This window comes from Colletotrichum godetiae (genome assembly GCF_030913485.1).
Source record: "Colletotrichum godetiae strain CBS 193.32 chromosome Unknown BDP55scaffold_11, whole genome shotgun sequence".
NCBI lineage: Eukaryota > Fungi > Ascomycota > Sordariomycetes > Glomerellales > Glomerellaceae > Colletotrichum > Colletotrichum godetiae.
Window position 1 is genome coordinate 796,872 of NW_026851259.1, and position 27,586 is coordinate 824,457.

The 27,586-nt window shown below is 50.9% G+C and overlaps 7 protein-coding genes across 7 annotated transcripts; 5 read left to right on the plus strand and 2 right to left on the minus strand.

Annotated features, from left to right (window-relative positions):
- Positions 1-1,030: 1,030 nt before the first annotated feature.
- Positions 1,031-4,725, plus strand: BDP55DRAFT_726512 (CRM1 C terminal-domain-containing protein; the record flags this gene model as incomplete). Its single annotated transcript, XM_060579157.1, has 9 exons — positions 1,031-1,096; positions 1,171-1,200; positions 1,269-1,341; positions 1,399-1,470; positions 1,520-2,241; positions 2,296-3,064; positions 3,114-3,584; positions 3,637-4,435; positions 4,488-4,725. 9 exons carry the CDS (start codon positions 1,031-1,033, stop codon positions 4,723-4,725), a joined length of 3,240 nt encoding a protein of 1,079 aa, XP_060432331.1.
- Positions 4,726-6,234: 1,509 nt separating this feature from the next.
- On the plus strand, positions 6,235-8,688 carry BDP55DRAFT_547592 (ATPase; the record flags this gene model as incomplete). Its single annotated transcript, XM_060568755.1, has 2 exons — positions 6,235-6,549; positions 6,622-8,688. 2 exons carry the CDS (start codon positions 6,235-6,237, stop codon positions 8,686-8,688), a joined length of 2,382 nt encoding a protein of 793 aa, XP_060432332.1.
- A 2,371-nt stretch (positions 8,689-11,059) lies between these two features.
- On the minus strand, positions 11,060-11,966 carry BDP55DRAFT_726514 (cytochrome c; the record flags this gene model as incomplete). Its single annotated transcript, XM_060579158.1, has 4 exons — positions 11,060-11,084; positions 11,147-11,241; positions 11,312-11,502; positions 11,957-11,966. The coding sequence occupies 4 exons, from the start codon at positions 11,964-11,966 to the stop codon at positions 11,060-11,062; spliced, it is 321 nt and encodes a 106-aa protein (XP_060432333.1).
- Positions 11,967-12,267: 301 nt separating this feature from the next.
- BDP55DRAFT_50877 (uncharacterized protein) lies at positions 12,268-13,025 on the plus strand. Its single transcript, XM_060567693.1, has 3 exons — positions 12,268-12,685; positions 12,755-12,832; positions 12,914-13,025. Exons 1-2 carry the CDS (start codon positions 12,341-12,343, stop codon positions 12,755-12,757), a joined length of 348 nt encoding a protein of 115 aa, XP_060432334.1. The 5' UTR covers positions 12,268-12,340; the 3' UTR covers positions 12,758-12,832; positions 12,914-13,025.
- Positions 12,984-14,427, plus strand: BDP55DRAFT_50845 (uncharacterized protein). Its single transcript, XM_060567690.1, has 2 exons — positions 12,984-13,610; positions 13,705-14,427. Exons 1-2 carry the CDS (start codon positions 13,212-13,214, stop codon positions 14,104-14,106), a joined length of 801 nt encoding a protein of 266 aa, XP_060432335.1. The 5' UTR covers positions 12,984-13,211; the 3' UTR covers positions 14,107-14,427.
- Positions 14,320-15,521, minus strand: BDP55DRAFT_692279 (ribosomal protein S5 domain 2-type protein; the record flags this gene model as incomplete). Its single annotated transcript, XM_060577094.1, has 2 exons — positions 14,320-14,952; positions 15,048-15,521. The coding sequence occupies 2 exons, from the start codon at positions 15,519-15,521 to the stop codon at positions 14,320-14,322; spliced, it is 1,107 nt and encodes a 368-aa protein (XP_060432336.1).
- A 4,313-nt stretch (positions 15,522-19,834) lies between these two features.
- BDP55DRAFT_629735 (uncharacterized protein) lies at positions 19,835-20,500 on the plus strand (the record flags this gene model as incomplete). The annotated part of the gene is made up of 1 exon (XM_060572058.1): positions 19,835-20,500. One exon carries the CDS (start codon positions 19,835-19,837, stop codon positions 20,498-20,500), a length of 666 nt encoding a protein of 221 aa, XP_060432337.1.
- Between the last annotated feature and the right edge of the window lie 7,086 nt (positions 20,501-27,586).

Consider the following 27,586-nt stretch of genomic DNA (forward strand, 5'->3'; position numbering starts at 1 on the left):
ATAGACGACTTGGGAGTGAGAAAGAAAAGCCCGATGCCGTGCGCCACTGTAATTTCATACGCGCTTCGGCTGACGGAGATGGAGAGGAGTAACCCATGTGCAGCGTGCCGGCAAGGCAAGGTGAAGACTGAGAGGGAAGTGAGCGGAAAGGTGAGCTGTCGGTGTAGACATGACACCGATGACGCGCATCGGTGGTGCACTGTCAAAGTGGCAGTAGCTGTCACGCTGTCTGGTTGCTAGGTGAGGTTTGTGGTCGGGCCTGACAGGGTTCAACGCGCCAGGTGAGTGCAGGTGGAAAAGAGGGGTGCTGTGCAGCAACATCGACACCTCACCTCAGTGCCTTGGGAGGTACCGCGGTACTTACCTCTCATGCTTGGGTCTAACACCACAATCCAGTGCTATATTGAAGACGGGAAGGCACGATACCTTTAGGTTCTATGGGCGGAGATGGAAGCACAAGTCTTCCACTGAAGAAACGAGAGGAGGTCAAGTGCAGGGCTAGCCCAAGCCCAAGCTTCGCAGCTGCCCTGTAGTAGTTAGGCACGGTGACTTGTAAATTGGAGACCAAAAGGTCGGTAAGAGAGTGAGGAAACACTGACCCGTACCCGTAGGTTAGGTGGACGCGGTATCGCTACCTGTGGCTGGTGGAGTTAGCGGGCGGCTGACAAAATTGATTGTCCCCCGCCATCCGCCTCTTTTGCTCTCTCGATAACCAACCTATCCTCGCCTTCACGCCAGGCAGACTTCCCTCACCTCCCACCTATCTGCCGCTTTCCTTCTCTCTTCCAATTGCACAGATCTTCCCTCGCGAACAACATACGAACTCGTCCTTTTTTTGCTGCATCAGCCGTAGCGCTCGTATACCGAACCTCCAAAACCCCTCGCGACCGCGCCCTCGCTTTCGCCCCCCCTCCTGACTTTGGGGAGAGTTGTGCCGCGACCAGATTCCCCCTCACCCCGTTGCTGCGTCTTGCGATCGAGATCGACCTGTCGTCCACCACACCCCGCCCCCCATACCGCACCACCAGCGATGGCTATCACGATCCCGGAGCTGGACGAGATCGTCCGCTCCTTCTACGAGGGCCGTGGAGAACAGGTGCGCTGCAGTTTTCTGCCCCGGCTCCGTCTGAGATTTTTGGCCGAGGCTGACCGATGATTCTCGAAATATAGCAAAAGCAAGCGCAAGCTACGCTTAACCAGGTACGCGACCAACACCACCCCATCCATGAAGCATGAACCATGGTCTCTAACTCGATTTCCTACTGCAGTTCAAGGAAGACCAAGATTCCTGGCTCCTGGTCGACAAGATCCTCGCCGAAGCGACCCACCCTCAAACAAAGTGTATGTTGGGCGCGAACCACCAAGACGGCGCGGTGCAAAACAGCTGACGGTTTTTAGTCTTGGGATTGCAGGTGCTCGACAATGTCATTATGACGAGATGGAAGGTTCTGCCTAGAGACCAGTGCCAAGGTTCGTGAATTTGTTTTTAACTTCCTGTACTCGTATTGACAATGTTCAGGCATCCGCAACTTCGTCGTGCAGTTCATTATCCAGTGCTCGAGCTCCGAAGAGTCGATGAAGGAACAGAAGATCCTGCTGAACAAGCTCAACATCGTTCTCATCTCGATCCTGAAGCAAGAATGGCCTCACAACTGGCCCACGTTCATCAACGAGATCATCACGTCGTGCCACTCCAGTCTGTCAATTTGCGAGAACAACATGGTCATTCTGCGCCTGCTGTCCGAGGAGGTATTCGACTACTCCGCTGAGCAAATGACATCCACCAAGACCCGGAATCTGAAGACCACCATGTGCGCCGAGTTTTCTCAAATCTTCACCCTCTGCCAGGAGGTCCTGAATACCGCCGACCAGCCGAGCCTGGTCAAGGCCACCCTCGAGACATTATTGCGCTTCTGCAACTGGATTCCCCTCGGTTACATCTTCGAGACGCCGCTCATCGACACCCTGCGCACACGGTTTTTGCCTGTCCCCGAGTTCCGAAACATCGCCCTGCAGTGTTTGACCGAGATTGGCGGTCTGCAAACCGGTGGGCCCGGCCAGCCCAATTCGTACGATGAGCAGCTGGTCAAGATGTTCACCGAGGTGCTGACCACCATCGCCACCATCATTCCCATCACCCTCGACCTCAAGTCGACATATAGCCAAAGCAACTCTAGAGACCAGGGCTTCATTCAGAATTTGGCTCTTTTCTTGTGCAATTTCTTCGGCATGCACCTGAATGTGAGACGACTCCCTCTCTCTTGCTGCTTCTGTGTTGAAGCTAACATTTCGCAGCTTATTGAGAACTTGCCCAACCGGGACTTCCTTACTCACGGTCATTATTACCTAATTCGCGTATCCCAGATCAACGACCGCGAGATCTTCAAGATCTGCCTCGATTACTGGCTGAAGCTCGTCAACGAGCTCTACGATGAGATGCAGCAGCTCCCCATGACCGAGCTTAACCCCCTGATGGGCATGGCCGGTGGCATGTCCGGAGGCGGCGCGCCGAACCCGTCGCTGCTCAACAACTACCCGCTCCGTAAGCACAAGTACAACGAGGTCCTGTCCAACCTTCGCACCGTCATGATTGAGAAGATGGTCCGTCCTGAGGAGGTCCTCATTGTCGAGAACGATGAGGGAGAAATCGTCCGCGAGTTCGTCAAGGAGAGCGACACAGTACAGCTTTACAAGACCATCAGAGAGTGTTTGGTGTACCTGACGCACTTGGACGTTGTCGACACCGAGAACATCATGACGGAGAAGCTCGCCCGGCAGGTTGATGGCAGCGAGTGGTCATGGCACAACTGCAACGTTCTTTGCTGGGCCATTGGTTCGATTTCACTGGCCATGAACGAGGAGACTGAGAAGAGATTCCTCGTCACTGTCATCAAGGATCTCTTGGGCCTCACCGAGATGAAGCGCGGCAAGGACAACAAGGCCGTTGTCGCCTCCAACATTATGTACATTGTTGGACAATACCCCCGGTTCTTGAAGGCTCACTGGAAGTTCCTTAAGACTGTCGTCAATAAGCTCTTCGAGTTCATGCATGAGTCGCACGAGGGTACGTCTTACTTCACATTGTTTATGAATATCATGCTGACCCCTCGCAGGTGTCCAGGACATGGCTTGCGATACCTTCATCAAGATCGCGAGGCAGTGCCGTCGTCACTTCGTTGCCCTGCAGCCCAGTGAGCAGGAACCCTTCATTGAGGAGATTGTTCGCAACATGCACAAGATCACCTGCGATCTCTCGCCTCAGCAAGTGCACACTTTCTACGAGGCATGCGGTTACATGGTGGCTGCTCAGGGCAATAAGCACCAGCAGGAGCGTCTGCTCAGCGATCTGATGGCCATTCCGAACGCGGCGTGGGATGAGATCATCAAGCAGGCCCGGGTCAACCCCGTCATTCTCCAGGATGCCGAGACAATCAAGGTTATTGGCAACATCATGAAGACGAACGTCTCCGCTTGCACATCCATCGGCCCCTACTTTTACCCCCAGATCGGTCGCATCTTCCTCGACATGCTCCAGATGTACCGTGCTACTAGTGAACTCATTTCCGAGGCTGTCCAGAAGCAGGGTGAGTTAGCACATACAACCTTGCAAAGAATCATTTGGCTGACAATTTACAGGTGAGATCGCTACCAAGATGCCGCATGTCCGTGGACTGCGTACGATCAAGAAGGAGATCCTCAAGCTCGTTGAGACGTACGTTGAGAAGGCCGAGGATTTGCAATCTGTGCGCCAACAGATGGTGCCGCCCTTGCTGGAGTCCATCCTGATCGACTACAACCGCAACGTGCCAGGCGCCCGTGACGCCGAAGTCCTCAAGGCCATGTCTGCGATTATCACCAAGCTATCCACTTTGATGGAGGACCAGGTCCCGAACATCATGGAGAACGTCTTCGAGTGTACTCTGGATATGATCAACAAGGACTTCTCTGAGTTCCCTGAGCACCGTGTCGAGTTCTTCAACCTTCTTCGGGCGATCAACCTTCACTGCTTCCCCGCGCTGTTGAAGCTGGATAACCGCCAGTTCAAGTTCGTCATCGATTCATGCTCGTGGGCGTTCAAGCACGACAATCGCGACGTGGAGGCTGCCGGACTTAACATGTGCTTGGAGCTAATCAACAACATTGCGGAGAAGACCGATGTGCAGACGGCCAATGCCTTCTTCCAGCAATTCTTCATCACCATCCTGCAGGACGTCTTCTTCGTTCTCACCGACAACGACCACAAGGCAGGTTTCAAGACGCAGTCTATGGTTTTGATGAGGATGTTCTACTTCGTGGAGCCCGCCGACGGAAGCGCGGCCAAGATCCAGGGCCCGATTTACAGCCCCGACCAGGCCGCGGCTGGCACTTCCAACAAGGAGTTCCTTGCTAACTTCGTGGCTAACCTGCTTCGTGGTGCCTTCCCCAACCTACAACCGTGAGTACCACCAAAAAAATTTACGCGTGACGAATGCTAACATGATATCCAGCGCTCAAATTCAGACCTTTGTCGAGGGCCTGTTCTCGCTGAACACCCAGTACGACAAGTTCCGTCTCAACCTGCGTGACTTCCTCATCTCCCTGAAGGAGTTCGCCGGCGACAATGCGGAGCTGTTCCAAGTTGAGAAGGAGCAACAGGAGCGGGACGCCAAGGCGGCGGACCTCGAGCGCCGTGGCAAGGTTGGCGGTCTGCTGAAGCCCTCGGAGCTGGAGGATGACGAGTTGTGACTTGCTCAAGAGTTACGAACCGAGTATGCCCCGAAAAGGAACCTCGAGAGCGTAGATAACGCGACGAGAGACTCCAAGGGACAGGACATTTTCGATGAGTGGGAGCTCTACGGGCTCTGACCAGAAGCCATGCGTCACGGACTAGAGCACGACTCACCAACCCCTGGCTCTGCGGCCCACAACCGCCCGCTCATTCTGTAGTGATACCATGGATAGATGACATGACGATTGCAGGATAACCTTTCGCCTCTTTTGAGGCCCCCTGGCGTTGACACAGACGGGGCCGTTTTTTTTTTCATTTCACTCATCTGGCAACGGAAAATGGTGAGGAGGGCGACTTGATGCCCAGTCCTTTTCCGTCCCGAAGAGGACTGGACCTTGAAGCCCACCCTGAGGCGAGTGGAGGAAATGACGGATGGAGAAGGAATAAATCAAAACAAAAGCTATACATGCAGCCAAGGCGGAACACCCATCTTAGTGGTAGAAAGCTTTTTCTGTAGGCAAATCAACAGATAGATAACACGTCATTCGTGCATTCTAGGCCTTACCTTCGTGATGCGCCTCTGAGCCTTTGAGTCATCTTGCCTCTCAGATTCAAGATGCAAGAAAAATGGTGATTATGATACCTCAGCAGCGCAGGCAATAGAGTGGGTCACGATTCTAAGTTGTGAAATAATCTATGTTGGCCCTGCATCGGTGAAACTGTTGAAGTTCTGACCGTCACCGCTCTATCTGCCGCCAATTCAGTATAGTTTCAGTCGTAGCCAAGGGGCACCTAAGAGAAAAGTTGATTATGCATAAGCCTTCACGGTTCAAATCACGTGGTTTTCATTCCTTTCAAGGAGTCTCAAACAAGCTTTTCAGCCATCACGGTTGAAGCCATCAACGCCAGTCGCGAGCCTCGATACAGTCATGGGTACAGATATCCCTCCGCCAGGCTGAACAGGCGTATATGAATCAAGTACCGGGTGAGCACTATACTATTTGATTCAAACTATCCTGTCGTACTTGTGACTCAGGAAACCCGACGTCAATTTTTTTTTTTTTTGATAAGAAGGCACTTGAAAGAACATGCATTGCTCGAGGTTGACATATCTATAAAGGCGAGTGTGTGATACAATAGTTTACCTCTCAATACCTTACCTCTATCCTTACCACTACCAAGTACCATCCTTGTTACGACTTTTCTTTTCGCTTCAAGGTAAGTTTCTCGCTCTATAATGCATTGCTCAAGGAGAATGCCTTGAGAGACGAAGTCGACGGATTTTAACAAAAGTAGTCGTTATAAGAATGAATGTGACACTCAGAGAGGCTTAAGCCGATTCCGCAGAGACGACAATTATTTTGTGGACCCATTGCACAGAACCACCAATCACGATACTCGATTCACACATCCCACCTACCTCCATCTTTTTTTTTTCTGCCAGTCGCCTTCAACGCTGTGCAGCCGAAGTGGGAGACTCATTCCTCTTCAAGTGAGTCTCATCAACGTTTTCACTTCACCTCACAATGGCACGAATATCCCTGCGGACCGGCCTCGACCGTGACGTGTACCAGATTGTAAAGAAGCTGGACGACGAGAGGGAAGGAGAGTGGCAGGCCAAGAAGAGCAGGGACAGAGACGGCGGCGCAAAGAGAAAGAGACCACCGAGGCTGACAGTGACGGCGATCTATGAGTCGATTAAAAAGTCCAATTCGAGCCTGAGCAGGCAAAAGCGGAAGCCGCTCGAGGACGCCATCGAACGGGTGTTGGAATTTCGCCGGGAAGAGGAGGAAGAATCTGAGGACAGTGACGACCTCCTAGAGCAGGCTGAGGAGTACAAAGTGGGTTTTCTATTCATCTACTTCACATGACGTTTCCTTCTTTGATTTTCTTCTAACACCACCTTTTCACAGCCGGAAGATCGATTTCTTCTCAACAGACAAATGACGAAGCACTGGAATGTTGCTCCGGCGGTGCCCACTGCCCAGGGGTCAGACGGCAAAAGCACCAAGAAACGCCGCATCTCACCCGAGCCCGAAGCCGCCAATGGCAACGGCAATAGCAACGGTGCCGGCACCGGCAATGTTAGCGACGCCTCCGCCATCGTCTCCAAGTCGTCCAAGTCCAAGACGGGCGACGCGACAGAGACCGCCCAGGCGGTCGTCACGAAGAAGGCGCTCAAGGCAGCCAAGTACGGCCCCGAGCAGATCCCTCCCGGCTCGGTCGTCCTCGGCGGCGTCCGCGGCATCATCGAGGAGCTGCAGCGGTACGTCTTTGCGCGCGCGCGGAAGCCCGAGGACTTCGCCTGTTTCGGAGAGCAGCCTATGGGAATTCTCATCTCAGGCCCACCGGGAACGGGCAAGCAGTCTCTTGTGCGATCTCTTTCGTGGAGGACGAGGACGCCTGTCATTTCTATTGGGCGGTACCTGAGCGAGACGCGGTCGCCCGAGAAAGTGAGCAAGATCTTCACCGATGTGCTAGACGAGGCCAAGAAGATTGCGCCGTGCGTCGTTCTCTTTGACCACCTGGACGAATACATGACCAAGTCGGGCAACAGCCACAGCGAGTTCGACCACGAGGTCATTTCACAGCTCAAGCTCGGTCTCCGACGTCTGCGAGAATGGGAGCGAGAGGGGCTCCGGGTGGTTATCGTGGGCACAACGAGCAAGCTCGAGCTCGTCGACCCGACGCTGCGGAGACCAGACTACTTTGCGCAGACCATTACGGTCAAGGTGCCCAACACGGACGCCCGAGAGGAGATCTTCAAGGCTCTGACAAGAGAGCTCGACATTCCCTCCGAAGTCGACTTCCAGGCCCTCGCGGTCCGCACGCACGGCTTCGTCGGCGACGATATCCGTGCCGTGATCCAGGTTGCTAACCGCAAGGCTAGCGATCGCTTCATGGATGTGGAAGAGGCGCGCGCCAGAAATACCATCCAGGCCGAGAGAATGGATACCGAGATCTCGGACAATAACGCCGCCCGCGACCTTGACGACGCCTGCCTGTGGTACGACTATATCGAGCACCCATCCTACACGACCCCTACGCGCGTCCACGTAAGCCAGCGCGACTTTGTCGACGCCATCGCCGAGCACACCCCCTACATGCGCCGCGAAGGCTTCAGCTCCATCCCCAGCACCTCCTGGTCCGAAGTCGGCGCCCTACACTCCGTCCGCGCCGCCTTCCAAGTCTCCATCGTCCGGCGCATCAAGGAACCCTTGCTATTCCAGAAATTCGGCAAGCAGCGGCCCGCGGGCGTGCTCCTCTTCGGTCCACCAGGCTGCGGCAAAACCCTCGTCGCAAAGGCCGTCGCCAACGACGCGCAGGCGAGCTTCATTCTCATTAAGGGCCCCGAGCTGCTCAACAAGTACGTGGGCGAGTCGGAGCGCGCGATCCGCGAGCTGTTTACGAGAGCGAAGTCCTGCGCGCCGTGTATCCTCTTCTTTGACGAGATGGACTCGCTCGTGCCCAAGAGGGAGAATACCACCACCGAGGCCGGCGCTCGCGTCGTCAACGCGCTGCTTGCGGAGCTCGATGGCGCCGGGGACAGAGGCGAGGTCTACGTTATTGGTACGAGTAACCGGCCTGACATGATTGACCCGGCCATTCTGCGCCCCGGACGTCTTGATAAGCTGCTGTTTGTGGATTTGCCTACCGAGGACGAGCGCGTCGATATCTTGGGGACGATTGTGCGCAACGGTATTGGCGGGGGTGTACAAGCTCAAGGCCAGGGTGACGACGGTGAGGACGTCGTGGACGTTGAGGCGATTGCGCGGGATAAGCGGTGTGCTGGGTTCAGCGGTGCGGATCTGTACGGGTTGTATAAGAATGCGCTGGACGAGTGTGTGTTGAGATACGAGGGCGGAGAGCCGGCGTTGATCAGGAGTGATTGGGAGGCTGCGCTGAGCAAGACGAAGCCGAGTGTGCCGAACCCGGAGACGTATAGGAGGTTGGCGAACAAGTTGCATCATCAGACATAAGGGTGGGAGTGGGTTAGACGTGGACTGGTAGAGAAAAGTTGAGTCTGTCCTTTTATTGCTGCCTTTGTTATTGGGAGGGTCTGGTGTCTTTAGAGCAATTGGGCTTATATCATGGATTCACATCCACATGGTTAGGTACCTTAGGTACTGAAGAAAGCCGAGTAAAAGCAACGACTGTATTCTTTGAACATTTATCTGAAGGACTTGTCCAAGTCGTAGGTGTAGTTCTCCATGTGGACGAACGAGCGAATCGCCAAGTTTTTCCCTACTTTGCTTGTCTTCGCCTCATAGATGTTGTTAAAGCATTTCACCACAACTCTAGTGAATAAGGAGGTCGGATTAGCTTCACTCCGCTACATGAGAACTCGTGTCATAGAAACCAACGAGGAAGTCAGGCATTACACAAGGCCCTGGGTCGGGGAAGCAAGGGTCCATCACTGTGACGCGTTGGAGGCATTAGCGCTGGATCCAGAAATCGCCTCGTCCGCGCTTCTGCAACCCAAGAAAACAAGTACGTCAAACCAAGTTTAGAGCAGAAGGTTCATTCTAAATCAATAATTCGGTTACAAAAAAAAATGAGAAAGAAGAAAAGAAAGAGTGCCAACAAAAATTGAGCTGTCTGTGGCATTATAGAGGACCACCAGCTTTTTGTGAGCACAACAGTACTCGAACTCACAACCCTTGCGGGATCCATTACGCATTTACAAGTCCACTACTAGGTCATGTGCACTTCAGAAGATGCTCATGCCTTTTCTCGAAGTCTTCTCGTCTATGGACCTTTGGGAGTGGCGGGGGAAGGCGTGGTGGTGGTGCGTGGTGCGTGGTGCCTGCTTATTCTGTCTACTCAGGCTGCCAGGTTGGCACTTACCCTCTGAACACGACTAAACATCTCAAGACTGAGAGTGAATCGAGACAAACCAGTGGCTCTGTAGTTTCTCAAAGTTCTATTTGAAGTGAGTTAAGTTCCTCTATCGATTGACTCTGTGCAGTAATTGAGGCCTTGGTCGGTATAATTTCACACACTTTTCAGGAGGATGAACCTTCAGGGCACGATTGCATCATTGAATAGGATATGCATTCTCAAGGTCTAAGGATATCAGTCAAGGGTGAATCGTCCAATCCTATGCAGCTGGTTTAGAACGCCAGTAGAGATGGAACAACGATGTTCTGCTCCCTTGTTGACCGTGGAGCTTCACCGAGATCCTGTAGAGGGATAGCAAAATAAAGACGATGTCGACAATGGTTTCAATCGCACGGTACATGGGTTTTGGTAAGTCAAATGTGCTGTGGACTCGGCCGTCTACGTTCAAACCCTTGCGTTGAACCCATTTTCCCTCCCAACCCGACGTTGTCAACGACAGGATATAAGAAGGCAGACGAATGCAAGAGAGACATCACCACGCCTAAAGTATAGAGGTTCTCTTGGGAACACACCAAAAGATTAAATATTTGAGGTACGTGAAAGTGAATTGCCGTCATCTGTTAGCCTGTTCTCCTTGTGCGTTTACCAGGTCGCCCTCGGACCTTGCCATTCGGTTCGAAAGCTCTAAAATCAGGAGCTGAGCGCACGTTCACTGGCAGTTGTACTTGGAACGATTTTATATGTCTAGGCCGTATACCTCTTCTCAGACTTCCATCCTGAAAGGTTCGACTGAACAACCAGACGATGTTTCAACTTTCAAGTCGGAGAAAGTCTTCATAGAGACCACGACGATCGTGTGATTGGACCAGGACTCATTGACCACTGAGAGTGGAGAAGTGACAGTCGTTCACATGAGTCGGGGGCATGCAGAAGATTATACTTTCTTCCTGATGCTTGCAGAGTGAACCGACCGACTGCTTGAGCCGCACCGTCACTAAGGACACCTTCGAAAGACGGCTACTTTTGAATGATTGACCGACCTTTTCCCGTTACAATTCGTAACACGTTCCTGACATTCATGATTCGGTACAGAACGGGTCCTATGACGACTCGACGAGGTGCCAGGATGATAAAGCCAGGCGAGTCATCTTACTGGCTAAAGGGGACAGAGTGGCCGCACTACTGTATTACCTGAGTAAGCAGGTTTTTTTTCCCGGCCACGTCCGGCGTCACAAGGCATGCCAGGGCTGACATCATGGACACGGTAATGATTTGCAGGCACGGATGCTACAGAAAGAATGCATGGCACGTTCAGGTCTCTAGAAACGTTTGTTTCGCAAAATGAAATTTGTTGTATTACAACGTCTTGAAAGGGGAGAATTTTCGAGAGAGAAAAAATGGGCTTGTTTAGTGAAGCCCCCAAAACACACTGTTCTAAAGTGGTCTATTGGTACAAATCGCAAATCGCCAGTTCGTCTAATGCAATCCTATCGTTACACATCAATCCGTCTATTTGGTGGAGTCCTTGAGGTAGCTATTGTCATGGTTAGCGAGTGAGTCTCAAGTGGAATGCTGAGGGTGACAGTGAAAACGTACGCAATGAGGTCGTTGCGGTCCTTCTCCTTCTTGAGACCACCGAACGCCATCTTGGTGCCGGGAATGTACTTCTTGGGGTTCTCGAGGTACTCGAACTGTAGGAAGAATCGTCAGCATATCAGGCTCGAGGGTCTTCAGTGAAACTGAATGATCGGGAGAGCTTACGAGAGTCTGGTCGTTCCACTCGATGCCCTTCTTCTTGTTGGCGTCGGTGTAGGAGTAGCCCTCGACGGAACCGGTCTTGCGGCCCCAAAGGCCGTGAAGAGCAGGGCCGATCTTGTTGCCGCCGTCGGCGTCGACGGTGTGGCACTGAGCGCAACGGGTCTTGAAAAGGGTAGCACCCTTCTTGGCGTCACCTAAAATTCCTCAAGGTCAGTTTACTGGTCTAGGGAGGCGATGTGTATTCCGCGATGGTTTCGTTGTTTGCTTGTGTTAAGAACCCCGATGAAATCCCGACCGCCATGGTCGTGAGCGTGTTCACTGCTTCGCCGCCCCTGCCGACGCCTCCTTGTCTCTCGCTCATCCGAGCCCCCGTTTTTTGCCCCATCAAGCGAAATGCCAGGAAATTGGCGCAAGATGTCGGAGATGCTCAGATAAACGAGTCGCACAGGACGAGGGTGTCGCAAGAGGTGAAATCGAAGCCGAATTGACCCGCGAAGCAGTTCCGAACCGTTCCAGGCCCAGCGAAGGCGATTTCGCTGCTCAATGGCTCGTGGTGGATTGAAGCGCTCGGGGGTTGGACAGTCATCGGGGATCCGCAAAGCAAAGCGAAAACGGATGGAGTTGCGCGCGTGAAGTGAGAGGACTTACCACCAGCCATTTTGACGGATTATAGGATAATTAAAAGGATTTGAAAAGGGGTATCAGGTAGAAAGTGCAAAAGAAGAATGTCTTTTGCAGGTCGTCAGGTAAGGTCGTGTGGGTTGTAGTAGGTTGAGAGTGAGGAGTGGAGGAAGAAGGGGGAAAGAAAAACTTTTAGAATCGGATCGGGCCAAGTTAAAAAAAAAAAGACGAGACGACAGTACGGCAAAAAAAAAGACTATCCGATTTTAATTATGACAACAACCCGGCGGAAAGGCACCTGGCGACGTACCCAGCACCCGCCGCAACGAGAAAAAAAGCCTGGAATGAGCTCACTGACCTGGGTGCCGCGGCGCACAAGCCACACGGTGTGGCGACGCGACCACCAATCAGATGTGCAGCATTGGTCAGAGGGTGATGTGTCCGGGGGTCGCTACCCGGGCAAAACCGGATACTGGTCCCGGAAGAACGCTTTCTCCGCTGCGCCTCGGTGTTTTGCTGACGGGACCAGCTCGCTTTTGGGGCAAGAGTGCCAGGTCAACGACTCAACCAACGGGGCGGCGCGGCGGGCCAGCGGGGACCTTTGCTGGTGTCCCTGCCACTAGCATTTTTTTTCCTGTCTATTATCTCTCACTTCGATCCTCTTGTCACCAACTTCCCGTTTGCCGAGCCTCGACTGGGATTCCCAAATCTGCCCATCCATATCCGTGCTTTCTGGCCTCTTCCACCTCGGCGTCTGTTTGTTCCAGATCCCGAACTGTCAATCTTGCAGCCAATAGATGGAGTGTTATTGCTGATGCTGCTTAGTAGGTACGGAGACAGACAGAATAGGGTCATCGCGATCGTCAATTGAAGTGAGCAGGGGTTGTTTTTCGTATGGGTCAGGTACGTACCCGTACCTGCGCCCGGATGCGCGACGGGGGTAGTTCGGCGACCCTTTAGCTTTCAACCTCTCATCATACATAGCTCCACTGTAACTTCTTTGGGCAGAGAAATTCTTCTGGAGCTTCCATTTTTCCAGCCCCGACCGATCCTGCCGGCGCGCACCTGATGATCCCGTTGATCCATACCAGAGCCTCAATGACGCCGTGAAACAGACGCCTGACCCCCGAAAGTCTAAAACATCGCCGTTCAGGTGACCTACTTTGTTCCTTGACCGCCATCTTTTGCAACTTCGGCAAACATCGGGCGAGGCACTCTCTTAGGGTCGGTCCTGCATCCTTTCACCGCCCGCTGCTATTATAGTGGCGAACCAACGACATCAATGACGACCTCGGCCACGACCCTCCTCCCCAGGTTCCTCCTCCCGGCCTTGAGCCCCATGTGGCGCGCAGCAGCGACCTCGACCGGCCGGCCTGCCGCAACGGCAGCTTCGGCGGCGCTCCGCCGCAACGCGGTGTGGACGATTCGGTACGCCTCGTCCAAGCCGACAAAGGCGGGCCAGAAGGGTCCCCTCATCCTCGAGAAGCCGGCCAAGTTCAACCCGCCCTCCCACGGCGCCCGGTTGCCCAAGAACAACGGCCCGAAGCACTATGGCGGTCCGCTCAGCGGCCAGGAAGTGCGCGCTCAGCGCACGCGGGAGTATCCTGGCATGATGGCTCCCGAGGGGACGTGGGCGCATTGGTTCTTCAACAGCCGCAAAGTCCACCTCTTCATCTCCTTGGTTAGTAGAAACCTGGTGTTCCTCCATCGACAGAAACGCACACATCCGGGCCATAGCTTGTTGGACGATGGGTAGCTAACATCATGTCTTTTAGGGAACACTGACGACACTGGCCATCTCAACGCTGGTCCTCAACTTTTCCCAGACATCCCCGTTCAAGCACCTCCTACCCCCCGCGTCCGAGTTCTGGAGCAGCCCTATTCAGTTCATTCGGACATGGGTCCACGTAATGCAGCTTCACGAGCGCGACCGCAACGAAAAGGCCATTGCCATGCACTCGCGCCACACCGACGACGTTGCGAAGCGCCAGTACTACCGCAAGGTCCACGGACTTGACAAGGAGAACCCCATTGCCAACTTCTTGGGCATGAAGGAAGAGTCGGAGGAGGACAAGGCTGCGGCCTCCACGGCGATGGAGGCTTCACCCGTGGCTGACGTCGAGGCCAATGCATTTGCAGAGAACGAGCAGAAGAAGAAGTGGTTTGGCCTCTTTTAATAAAGTGAGAGGGAGGACCCATCCATGTGTAAGATGTAACGGGGGGTGAGCACGCTATTTTTGTAATATACCCTCCACCGAACCATGTACAACATGACATTCCAAACCAGAACCACCAATTGGTATCATGACTTTTGTCTTTCCATTGCCCATCTTGACATGTCGCAAACGTTAAAATCCCCCTCAAATACAAGTCCCGGAATCATTCCCCCTTTAGGCCAGCTCCACCGCGGCAATCGCCTCCAGCACCTCGTCCGCGACGCCTCCCTTCTCCAGGACCTTGGAGATCATCCCCTCAATCACGTGCACCTTAGTACCTCCTATAGGTGGCTTCCAAACCCCCTCCGCCGCCTGCCCCTGCGCAGCCGCTGGCGCCGTCGGTGCCTTTGACGGCGTACCAGCAGCAAGACCGGTGGCCGGATTCACAGAGTTGGGCACGCCGGGCGCCGTCAATCGCGAAGGCGGGTCGACCGTGCGCACGGAGAGCAGCTTCAGCTGGCGACCGTCCACATCCATACCACCAGCGGAGGCGGCCGTCTTCTCCTCGGCGACCGAGACCGCCAGCGCCGACTCTGCGACGGCGAGCTCCTCGCGCGCTGGGTCGAAGATGACGTTGCCGCCAACGGCGATGACGAGAAGTGTTATGGGTGGGCGCGAGCCGCCCGTAGCGGGCGCGCTGCCGTCGCGCGGGTAAAGGAATGTCGAGGCCTCCCAGTCGTCGTCGAACATAGGGTCTTCGTCGCCCTCTGACTTGAGGCGCGGGAGGCGGGTCGCGAGGAGTGCGAGGTGGGTTGTGAGTGAGAGGAGGGGAAGCGGGTAGGATAGAGGCGGGGAGATGAGGAGGATCTGTTTGGGGAGAGGTGTGTTAGCTTCCTGTCTTTCAAAACAAGGGACGGGAATGTGTATGTAGGAGAAGAGAGGTGGTGGGGAGGAAGACAAACATCTAGGTAGAGCTTCCAGTGGAACCGGCTGTTAATCCGCAGCTTCTTGGTAAATTCCCCGTCGGCGAGCAGCGCTTCGCTGAGCATGTTGGCGAGGAACACGGTCGCGGCGTCGTCCTCCCTGGAGGCCGGTATCTCAACCGTTATCTCGAGCCAGTCATTGTTGCCCTTGACCTCCTCCTTCTTGCCCGCGTCTTTCCTCGGCTCCGGAGCCTCCTCGCTGTCTACGTCTGCACCAAACGGGCTGCTCGTCTTCTCGATCTCTGCCTTGACGCCTACGATGGCCTCCGTGCCGTCGGAGAAGCAGATGCGCGCGCTGCCGTTGGTGCCGGGGAGGATGCCCGTCTCTGCGGTCAGGGGGCGGAACTGATTTGCTTTGCGGCCGTCTGGGCGGATGGGTGGCGTGAGGGAGAGGGTTGAGTGGAGGTAGGCGAGCTCTGCCGGGGAGAGCAGAACCTGCTGTGCAGACGCCATGGCTTCTCTGGGTATGGGTATGCTCTTTTTTCTGATCGCAGGCTAGGTATAGTACTCGCGGAGTTTCGTGTAGCTTATGGCCGAGCTTGTAACAGTTCAGTTTCTCGTCAATCGGTCGTGGTTCGGGGGGCAGCTCGAAATTTCGGGCGGGATGTGATCGCAAAAAGTTGGTAGGATTTTGGACTTTCTCCCGAGCAAAGTCAAAGGAAGCAGGGGTTTTTTGATGGTGGGGTCCGCGGGGTGTGGGGCCGGCCGGCGCGAGCTGTCCGGATCGGTAGTTGTGGCGTGAGCTGTGGCTTGAACGGACGTCTACGACCAACAACTTCACACGGGTTTAGCTTCATAAGCCCAAGTTCTAATCTTTGATATGTTCGAGGCTAAAAAGAAAACCTCTATTTTATATTTACAGGAAATGACTGAGACAGGCCGCTCTTAAACACCGTTCAAGTTGAGCAATTAGAGATGGGAGACGCTGCCACGAAGGGGGAGACTTCAACACAAGGCTTGGAGTTCTCATTCTTCAGCTTCACAAATTATTTCCAGATTTCAGACAGGTTTACTACAAAGATCTAACTCATTGCTATTCTCGCGCAGTGCTACTTGATCTAATATTCATATTTGGTCATTGCCTTACCTAGTTAACAAGATCCAGACGGGGTTTCCCGTCACAGAAACATTTGATCGATCGTACCAGAGACGGGCTTACGCGATGCCGATTAATATTTGAACACTATCTGATAACCTGATGCAGACAAAAATTGATTTCCTAATTGTACATATCTCTTTGGGCTTCCATTAGAGAAGCCCAATTCTTCAGAGTATCAGAACCGGAAGTGATAGTGAGTGTTTAGTGGAAGTCAATGTTCGATCACCGCTGAGTCTTTATCTTGTGTTGTGAACAACAGTAGAATCTCATCAAAAACAGTCTTCTCTGGCATTAAATCTGGGCCCGTATCAGGCTGTTCCGAGCGGTATTTGGGACTATCAATGACTTCAGATGTAGCCATGAGCAAGACATAACAATGTGAAGAGATCAGACAGAACAAACGACACAGAACCTCGAAAACACAGTGATTGCCAGAAAAACTGAAGCAAATCATCATGCGAACCAGAATTAGCGAGGCAACAAGGTCCTGCCCTGTATCTATGCCGAGGCTGTGCTTATCATGGCATTTGATCTACGCGTAAGGCTTCACGGACAGTTGGCGGTCTTGTTTAGAACTAAGCTTGAGAAGCGACAGTGACTGAAAAATCCGAACCGCCAAGTGAGAAATAAGCTACTTCAGAGTGAATTAGTAAGAGTACGAGTGAGTTTACAAACTGTCAAGAGTGGTTTGGGGATCCATCTCCGCGGAATACCGTGGATTTCCCATCCTATGATTGCCGATCTGAATACGTTTCCCCCCGGATTCAGCTAACGAATTTTGAAAAAACGCCGACGGTCTACAGACAACAGTGTGATTTGTACCAGGATCCATGATACTTAAGAGATCGAAGGCAAAGCAAATCCACGAGTACTAACGGTCATGAAGGTTCAAGCGAGTTCACAGGGATGCCTTACTGGGTATTGACTCAAATTCAAATACAGAGAAGCACCTGCTTGGCATTCATCTAGGGCGCTGTTGCTCGAATCTTCATACCACCATACACAAAAACTGCATCACACCGCGATGCTGTCTATGTTTGTCAAAGACCTACTCGTGAGGCTGTTAGCATGTTTACCCAGGAAGGAACATAGAGAAGCCAATTAGAAGATTCCCTGCCAACCACATCCGCAGTGTCGACGATAGCATCTGTACTGCCAAAAACGCTCGACTTTCCCAGTTGTAGCGGCAGAATGATTCAATTGACTCCGAATGGCTGACCATACAGCCTAGACAGTCTAAAGGCAGTTCAGATGCGTGTACCCTGGGCGTGTAGGGCGAGGGCGAAGCAGCCATTTGCTCGAGCAACGTGACCAAACCTCACGGGGGTCCTCTTGAATGTATTCAAAGCGAATCTATTGATATTAACGCAGCTACGGTAGAAAGAAGGAGGGAGGAAAGGGAGCGGTAGTAACAAGCAGCAACAGGAGTAGAGGTTGAGGCTAGTAGGACACCTCAAGCCGCAAGAGCCCCGAATTCTGCCTCGAGATTGGGTTTTGTTCCCTTAGGTAGAGGGGTATTTATCCAGTCTCTTTAATATTGTGGCCCTCGATTTGCCCTTTGCTTACAAGCATCCTTTCTCGTTTCTTGGTTGAATCGGGGGAAGGTATAAATAGAGATCAGGGAGTGGAAAGAAGACTGTTCAGGAGATTCAAGAGAAGCTTCTTCCGCGTCAGAACGGCTCGAAAGATATTTTGAGCTGAGGGACTAGCTGCTGTGAATATGGAAGAGAACATGCCCTGAGCTTGATTCAGAGATGGTGGGGTATACTTTGGGCAGAAAGGAGAGTTACATTTGTCCGGGAGAGTAGAGGCCTGCTTTTAGTTGGGAAACTAAGCGGTCTGACGGAAAATATGTGTGCTAGAGAATAGAGTGCGAATGGATATGTGACACGACCGGTTTGGAGACTGATGATTGAGCCTGGTAGAGTAAAACAGGTTCGCCATAGTCTTCCTCATATCGATGAAGTCTCTATAGACTGTCAACATCCTGGCCGTCAGGTGACATGCTTGACAGTATAGCCTTATAGTTGCTGATGGTCTTCTCACTAAAAGATGAGTTCATAGGTTCAGATGTCTCTCCCCTTTGATGAGCTGAGGGCTTGGTTTGAACGGAAAAATCTGGCCTCCTAGAACTGGCTAAGCTAGCGGAAGCTGGCGTCTCCTGAAGTGTGCCTAGTTCAGCTAAGCAGATAGAATATACGATTGGTGTAGTAATGGGTAAGTAGTGATGTAAGATACGATACAGACGCACGTAGCTCTCGGAATGCGTCAACTTGCCGTTTACCACAGACGAACATGGGACAACCGACGCAAATCCACAAATATCGAGAACATTACCATCCAGCCAACTCCGAAAGACACCTGCGGCTTGACGTTGGTCGTCCAAGAGCCTCCTAAGCCCCGCATACACTTGCTTCACCGGGCTCGAAAGCACATTACGGCCCCGGCAATCAGTCTTGTCACAGTCGAGCCAACCATAAGTCTACGGCAGCCACCCGGTCCCCGGAGCCCGTCCAAGCCCCGTCGATCGGACAACCTCTCGTCTCTGGCCCCTACAATAACAGAACTTCACTTGGTGGTGTAGGGCACCTTCGGACGTATCGTATTCGCTTGGCACGGACTCCTCCGTACCTCGCATCCTTCTCGGCTTCGCACCGCTCGACCCCGATCCGCCTACACACATACTTTACGAAGCCCCGCCAGCACACCCGCAGCTCCCGAAACTGCGCCGCCCCGGGAGCACCGTGCCCCCCCTTCCTCTGTGTGGGACCTCCTCAGTGCAGTGCGCCGACCGAACCTTCCGGCCAACAAGCTCCGTTGCGAAGGACAACGGACAACGGAGGATATGATCCGTTGGCGCTGGAAGGAAGCTCAAGCTTTTGCTGTGCTTCTGAAACGAGCCCTATGCTCGTAAAAGGACAGAGAAAAGTCTAGAGAGAGATGCGATGATCGGAGTTTCTCGAAACCTCGTTTAGCTCCTCGCGGACTCGTGTTGAGCACGCATGTCCGAGGGAAACAACGGATTGTCTAAACCTTTTTCTCACTCTACCCGAAAGTCTAACCTTGCATGCTGTGATTCTTACATAACAGCCTCATCAAACCTTTGCCACTGAGAGGGAAAAAGCTTGTACTGAAAATAGCCCGTCGAGAAAGTATCGTCAAACCAGACCAGGAACTCGAACCCCCATCGAGAGAGAGTTTTGACCCCTTCGATGGACTTCCAGACAGTGATTACTCCGGGGAAGTAAGAGAACGGAAATGCTGACTACATCCGGCTCCCTCTTACAAAGCAAAGGATCACAATGCCAGATTCCCATCGCCACTTACCACCATTATCGCGATTAAAGGGGGCAGAAAAAAACCTTGAATGTTCCATCGTCGTCCAAATTCAAGGGTCCATGCCGCGCCGCGGCACCGAATCGATGGCGTTGCTTTTGCGAGCACGACACGATAAACTTTTACGGCCCTGCCCGCAACACCTCTCCCCCTTGGGCATTGTAGAACGGACACAAGCTCCTCCTTTTGGTCTGAAGCAACCCGAGTTAGCTCCTATCGTAGTGCGGTAGCATTGGGGGCCGTTGAAAAAAAAAATTGAAGAAATCGAGCAAATGACATTCTACAGTTAATATGTCGATAGTAGATAGGAATTGCCGTGGTGTTGCATTGCATGTCTTCCACCCCCCTCAGTCCCACAGTTCCATCCCGCGCCGCTCATATCCGGTTTTGCCGCCCACATCACGACAAAAACCTGTTCGGTGGTAACATTTCTTCGGCCCTCGATGATCTGCAACCTACGTTTTGGCAGCACTCCTCGATTCCCACTGTTTTACCGCCCGCCGTCCCATCCCATCCTTCTCCTCCCCCAGACGGACAGCGCCGCGAGGCGTTACGGAGTTACAGGCTAAGAGAGCGAGATGCGATGCCCCGGCCGGTCCGCCGATCATGGCCAACAGAGTTAGGTTGTGTACCTAGAAAATTTGCACACCCTCGGGGCTCCGCAAAACAGACTTCCCAGCTTATCCCGCTGGCGTTCTGCGCTGGCCCGGCGCCGTCGCCGAGGACGGAAACGATGGGCGGACGATTCTTCAACCCAATGCCGCGGGGTGCGCCGGATCGTCCCCAAGGTTCCCCAACAGAGAGATACAGACACACAGACGACAAACAGAGACAAAGAAATCAACGGCCGCTGAAGGATTTCTTGGGGTATGGAAAGGATTGCAAAGATGCTAGCCGTATCCTTTTTCGAGATAAGGTTGATAGAGTAGCCAAATTCGCCATCTGCCATCCCGCTATAGTATTGGAGCCGTCTGATACTAGTGAGACCCCAGCCTAGGCGATTTACGAATCCTCCTTTCAGCCCTTCAGGCGAAGGCGACGGCGATGGATAAACAGTCCGTCACCGTGGAGGCAATATATAGGCGGGCCTGGACATTTCGCAATGCGGCGCCTGTCTTGCGCGCGCTTGCGTGCTGTACCACCCCCGATCCCCCATCGATCGAGGCCGACCTTTCCCTATTGCTTAATTGCGTTCCCCGAGTCAGTTCGACGACGAGGGGTGTGTTATTGCTGAATGAGGCCTGAATAAGGCCCTGTCCGCCCACCCCTTGATAGTACAGTAGATCGTCGGACTGCGCCTTGCTAGATCGAAAGGGATGGACCCCCTCAGATCGAAGAATCGACGATGTCGAGAAGAAAATCTCGAAAAAAAACCACCTCGAAAATCTAGGGCTGTTGTTAGGCAGTGGCTGTCAAGGGTCTCAGTTTTTTTCCACTTCCCTACCTCTGCATGTGGTCTGGCACGCCTGGCGTGACGATCGATCCATCAAGTTTTCCAAACCAACGCTACCAAAAAGCCTTGGGCAGCAGCGCCGCCGCTGATGGGAGGCTTTTACGTTCCTTTGACGTGTCTAACAACCAACAAGACCGGGTTCGAATCCAGGGATGCGGGACAAGGCAATGGACGACGCCGATCTAAACCTCTCAGCCAACAGTCATAGTGTGCACCGGGTTTGCATCCCTCTGGGACCTCATCGGGCCTCTGAAGAAAAAAAAAAACAGTCGGCGCCGGCTCCCGTGGTGGCCGTACTAAAGTGAAAATCTGCACCGGTCATTCGGGCAGCTAGGCCTTGTTTTTCTTGACACTAGACGACTCCATCGTGTAAATCGGGTTTGTTTTTTGAGGCCTGGCTTTAGGTAGAGGGCCCCGAAAATCCTGGGGAGAGCTAACGTAGGCTCGGCTCAGCTTGAGCTACCGGGTTTTGCTAGCGATTGCTTCAGTACGTAAGAACATGGCAAACGTGAGTGAGAGTGAGAGAGAAAGGCTCCATCGTCCAACAAGTTTCTTGTTTAGTGGACGGTCCAAGGATGAATCCTCCATGACGGGAGCACTAAAAAGGCTGTGAATCTGTGATCCATAAGGTACGTACTGCGTATAAAGCCGACATGCACAACTTTGCACAAAGTGGGCGTCCTTCTATCGATGCCGTCTGAGCTGGGGTTGTCCTTGCTCGGTTTTGTGCAAGAAAATGGGTCATCGACGCCTTGGGACTGTGGACTCACACCCTCTCCCCTACGTCCACTCCACGGAGTCCGGAGCGGGCTGGCGGCGTCCGAGAAGGAAGAGGAAGAGAGAGGTTGGGGGGAGCTCCTCTGGCATTGTGGAGCCCGGTGCTGGCCGGCTCTCCCCGGCCTGTGACGGCGATCCAAGCAGGACCTAAAGACAACGCATCGTCCACATCTCCACTCAACAGGTACCTTACTATCCGGATAGGCTTTGCTTCTCGCAGCTCTCGCTCGGCAGAGAGGCCGTGAGGTCCGTCTGGTCCGGGTTAGGTCCCCCTTCCGTCCAGTCAGGCAAAAAAAAAAAGTGTGGAATTATGGAGAATTCGGGAGAGTCACGGGTTTCTAAACTTCTGAGGGAGATTGATTGGGGAGGGATGGGGCCATCTGGCCGTCACAGAGCAAACAAAAATCCACACAGCACGAGCATATTCGTACTGCCAAGCTTGTTTCTGCTGTACATATGCTAGCCAGATAGTCTTGGAAACCTCAGGCTGCTGCTGCTGCTACCACCTTTCCCCAGTTTGAGCTCCAGCCCGGTGAAGCATCCAGACTCTTCATCGACCGCCGGGCTTGGATTAGGTAAGTCTGCCTCCGTCGTTTCAAGGCGTCCCGGCGGGGATGTTGGATGCTACCGTGGCACGCGTGTGGTTGTCCGCGTCGCCGCGATAGTGCGCTCTTTTTTGATGGGAGAAAGGTCCAGACTCTCGAGTTTCCACAGAAGAAGGTATTCCTGTGACGGGCGATCCGCAGGGCAAATCCAGGAACCGGTGACGCAGCACAAGATGCGCATAGAGAGCATCGCACAGCATCGTGACTGTACATACGGGAACTGAGAGTTCCACCTCAGCTCCGTCTGGTTCGCAGGCGTATGTAGTTATGGAGCCCAGTGACTCTTGAACTCTTGAGAAGCGAGAAGATGCTGTGGATGATTATGGCATGACTGGAGCAAGAGGGTCCTTCGTACCTTGGGTGCTTTACTACAGTTACACTACGTTCCCCCCGTCATACCTGACTGAAGGGGAACCACCTCTGCTCCCAACCCCATCCAGGTACATACACATCACAGGGTCTGAGGATGCGCACTACGGAGGAATAGTGAATAGGTAAACGCCAGTCAGTGCATCAAGACTCAAGGGGACCAGTCTTTTGGTGGAAACGATGACAAGAGAAACGTGTACTCCGCAATAGCTAGCAATGTTTCGGTGCGCTTTGGGGCCCAGACCGGAACATAGGGCACAACTTGTCACCGCAAGCGTGTGAAAGATATTGCAATAGAGTCCCCACTATTGCGTGGTATCGCAACATTGACCCATCGTCGCACGCAATGCAGGAACTTTGCTGGGCCGCCCGCTTGAAGCCGACTTGATGCTATCAACGGTGAGGGTCGGAACAATGAAACATCTAGGTTTCGGCGATGGGTACTCTACAACGAATGCGTTGCGTATACGAGTTGTCTGACTGTCGCGGTTTAAACAAAACAAAAACGGAACCTCGGTGACTTGGAGGCCGCAGAACTATCCAGCCAGCGATACAACATGTACAGGCTCTCACAGTAACACAGACAGATCAGAAAGTCTCCACTAGTTGCATTTTGGTTGGTTTCTGCTTTCCATTTCGAAACTTTGTTTTATTCCTTCTTTTTCTCTACTGGAATGGAGTGGAATGGTGGGGGGGGGGGGGGTTTGAATGTTGCGCCATGTTTCGCTTTGAACAAGTTGAACAAGTTTCTCTCTTGCATAACGCTGTATATTGCTTATTGCTGCTGTTTAGTTTGCTTTAAAGCATAAACGACTCTTTGCGGGCGGTTAGGCGAGACCGGCAGAGCTAAGACCTGGCCATCTTTTCCTTGCCTTGTATCCCGTAACCCACTACTTTGTACGCAAAGAAAAGCAAGAGGGTTACACAGCCTCAATCGAAGATGGACGACGTATCCCTGACTTTTGACGGGAGAATGACGGGCAAAACAGAGTTGCATAGTGTAGCATAGGTACTTAGGTAATCGGCGACCCATAGGTAGGCCCTTGAGACAAAGCCGACGATGAGTCAACTTCAAACCAGGACGTCACCGAAGCTGCCAAGGCAGAAAGAGAGGGCTACCAGATACAAGGTACCTTGGTCCTTGCAAGTTGCCTATACCGTAGAAACTCGAGCAACTCGAACTTGCGCTAGCCCGTGCCAGCCCTGCTAGCGGCCCACACTAAGCCCTTTCGAGGGATCAGTTTTATCCGATTATATAATCGACTAAACCGTATACGGAAGGCAGTAAGTGATTATTTTCTATTTTTTACTCCTACCTAACTACCTACTTCTACCGATTATATTACCGATTTAACTACTAATTATACTATTAATTATACCTTTAATTACACCTCCACCACGGGCCTCGTCGATATACCCACGATATCCTCACGACGGGCCCTTACTGAGAAGGATTTGAATATAGTAAAAGTACTAATTATACCTTTAATAGTTAAGTACTGCGGGCCTACTCCTACCCTTATTAAAAACCGGAAATATATACTATAAAGTAGCCTAATTAAGTACCGTTAGTACTACTATACCTATAATATTAAAATCAACGTCTTAATATTTTTAGAGTATTACTGTATAAAAAAGCTTGATAAAGAATCGATTTACTCCTTAAAGTTATGCTAGGGTAAGACCGAGCTCCTAGGGATATATAGATATCCTATATATTAAGAAGCTATAGATTAATTTAAAATCCCTTAAAATACGGTTATTTTTTAATATTAAAACTGTAAGTTAATTGTTAATCGGTCCTTTAATTATACTTACTACCTTTAATAACTAGAGCTTAAGATAGTGCTATACGGTGCTTTCCGCTAATAATAAAATAAAGGAAAGCTCGTTAGTATTAATTAATTTAAAAGGACCGCTAAACGGATTTTCGCTTAGTAGAACCTAAATAATAAATATTTTTTTATTTTTTCTCCTAGTTAGTTTCGTAGCTTCTAGAATTGTATAAGAATTATTTAATATCGACTTACTAAATAAGTAATAAAGTTACCTATTAAGTACTTTAAAGTTATTAATAGCTTTTTTTCTTTTATTTAATAAATTAATTAAATAGCCCTAGCTAAAGTAAAACGGTTTAATATTAGAGATTTATTTAAAAATCTAGCCCGTCGATTTCTTAATTTGTAAATTTTTAACCTCGATGAGACCCTAGTTCCTTTTAAATACCTAGATAATTATATATATAACGATATTAGGGCTAAAACTGTAGCTAGTAAAAGCGACCGTAGTAATTAAGATAAACGGTAAACTATATTAATATTCTATATTTTTACTAACGGTATATAATAAATTAAATTAAAAATAATATTTTATAATAAGCCCGTAGAGGAAGGGGGTTAATTATAAAAAAAAGAGGGCCTATTATATGTAAAAAGAGTGATAGTTAAATTTAATAAGACTACCTATAATAATAAATACTTATTTAAAAGATAGATTAAAAAGGAATTAATAGCGCTAATTAAGGGAGACGAATATTTATTAATAATAGATATCGCTTCTTTCTATAAAATAGATTCCATCCTTATGTTATTATATTAATACTATATTATACCCTACCTTATACTGCTAGGGACTACTTCTCTCCTCTAACTTTTCGATACTGTAATTAATAAGCCCTTTAAATAGTAACTTTCAAAAGTAACTAACGCTTATATACTTAATAAAGAAAAAAAAGTACTAAATAAACAGGAAGAGCTTAAATAAGAGATAGGTATAAAGAAAATAATAGTTACTAAAATAGTCGAAACGGTAGCTATTAAATTAGCTTATAAGAAGGGCTTAATAGTTAGCTAGGCCTTCTTATAGTATAGAATATTTATTCGGCCCGATAGTAGCTAGGTCGATAAGATCCGGATTAAAGACATACCTGCCGAGGCTATCGATTATACTAAGTAAGAGCTCTTTAATATAAAAGCCTATATTAAGCAAGAGACGTTATAAAAAGAGATTCTAGACTTTACTATTTTAAATAACGGGTTAAAGTATATTTTTATAATAGAAGAAGTCCGTAATAGCATTAATAGGTAGTTCGTCGACCTAATAGTCTAACCGCCGTATAAATAAGGGCCCGTTAAAGGTAGTAAGCTAGAGGACAGTTAGGGGCTCGGTTACTTACGTACGATTACTTCCAATTAATATTTTTACCCTTTTTACTAATTTGACGAAAAAAACTCAAAACCGACAAAAAAGCTAAAATAATTATTAAATTATATTAATTATAGGTCCGGCCTCGACGGCGAGCTCTCATTAGTTAGATCGATCGAAATGTTAACCTATGCTAAAAATAGGTGGTGGCCGTATTTAACCACTTTAGGTAGTATTACGATTCTGCCAGAGCGCTAGCAGGGCTGGCACGGGCTAGCGCAAGTTCGAGTTGCTCGAGTTTCTACGGTAGCTCTGTGGTACCTGAAATGTCAACGGGGAATGCTAGCCGGAGACCGAAAATAGTCCCCGAAAGAAGACGTGAACTTTGTGAAGAAAGTTGGAACCGGGTCCCGAGGCCCGGTAAGGTATCTCCGTACCTTGCTTTTTCGTACCTCTTTCATGAAGCTAAGCGAGAAAAGTTAATAGCGTGTCCCCCGTAAGAGAAATTTTGAGCATCACGAGGATCCGAGATTCAAGAAAGGAGTCATACGGATGAGAAGCCGAGACGATGGAAAGAAAAAGGAAAAAAAAAAAAAAAAAAAAAAGAGTGGATGAAACCCGCAAAATGGAAGAGAAGAGTCACAGCTTCACATGGCAAGAAAATTTCGTAGTGTACGGATACCTTTTTTAGCTGTGAGCTCCATGATCCCATCCATCCAATTGGACCCAGCGTCGCGGCATCCCGCGTTGACAGCTCCGAGAACCCTGTCTCTAATCCCGCCTATCCGCCCCTCCCTTAGCCGATTTTTTTTTCTCTTGGGTCTTGGGTTTCCAATTCTTTCTACGGAGTGTGAAATACGTATCTTCCAACACCGCTTTTTCCACAGTCAATCAGGTATCAATATTCAAGGGTCAAGTAATGAAGCAATGGTAGCGAGCAATGTTCGGACATTTAATCTGTATACCCTGGAATCTCGCATTATGAAATGCAAAGATTTTGAGTTGTTCACGATCACAAGAATCTGGATCATGGAACTGGGCTCCTTCCTAACGGGGTATGGCGTCGCCTGCCTTTTTTGCATCTTCTTAGCCTTTTGGTGCGTGGCATGGCATTTGGGCGCGACATCGCACATCTTTGCTTGCTTTTTCGACCTCGTAGCTGCAAAATGCCATCTTTCTTCCCCCCACTCTCTAAAAACCACCCCCTTGATCGAAGAATGTCTCTAAGCCAGGTTTGGGCTGTTGGTTGTCGTTTCTTCTTTTTTTTTTCTCTTCTACTACGAGGTAGGTAGGTATTCGTAGATGTTCCCCCACGCACGCCACGCAAAAACTCTTGATTTCTTATGTCTTGATCCAGCTAGACGGTCCATACACCCACTTTCATCCCCCCCCAATGTCCCAGTTATCCCCAAATGTTCACCTCGTGTGAGTCTGCATTCCAGTGAGGCTGCCAGCTGCTTATGGCACTCGTAAGCTCAGTAAGCCACAGTCAAGTTTTGCAGAGTTTTCAAGTCATACCATCATCATCATTACCCATCAAACATCCCGCCCTGCCGGAGTGCCTCGTTTCCTACAGCCGTGAACACATGTCTCTCCGTCAGAGTCAAGTCAGCCCTGTACGGATACCGACGAACTGGGAAAGAAGAGCGCCCGGTATACGCCTCCCAAAATGGTTTTCAGTTGCAAGTACCACAAACGGGCGTCTGAGACTTGTTCCTCTCGCACATTTTGCTGT

Excerpts from the sequence above, each read along its gene's own strand:
- BDP55DRAFT_50845 (XM_060567690.1), top strand. The coding sequence starts at position 13,212 with ATGACGACCTCGGCCACGACCCTCCTCCCCAGGTTCCTCCTCCCGGCC. Across the intron at positions 13,611-13,704 it reads TCCACCTCTTCATCTCCTTG|GGAACACTGACGACACTGGC; the intron begins GTTAGTAGAAAC and ends CATGTCTTTTAG.
- BDP55DRAFT_50877 (XM_060567693.1), top strand. The coding sequence starts at position 12,341 with ATGTGCAGCATTGGTCAGAGGGTGATGTGTCCGGGGGTCGCTACCCGG.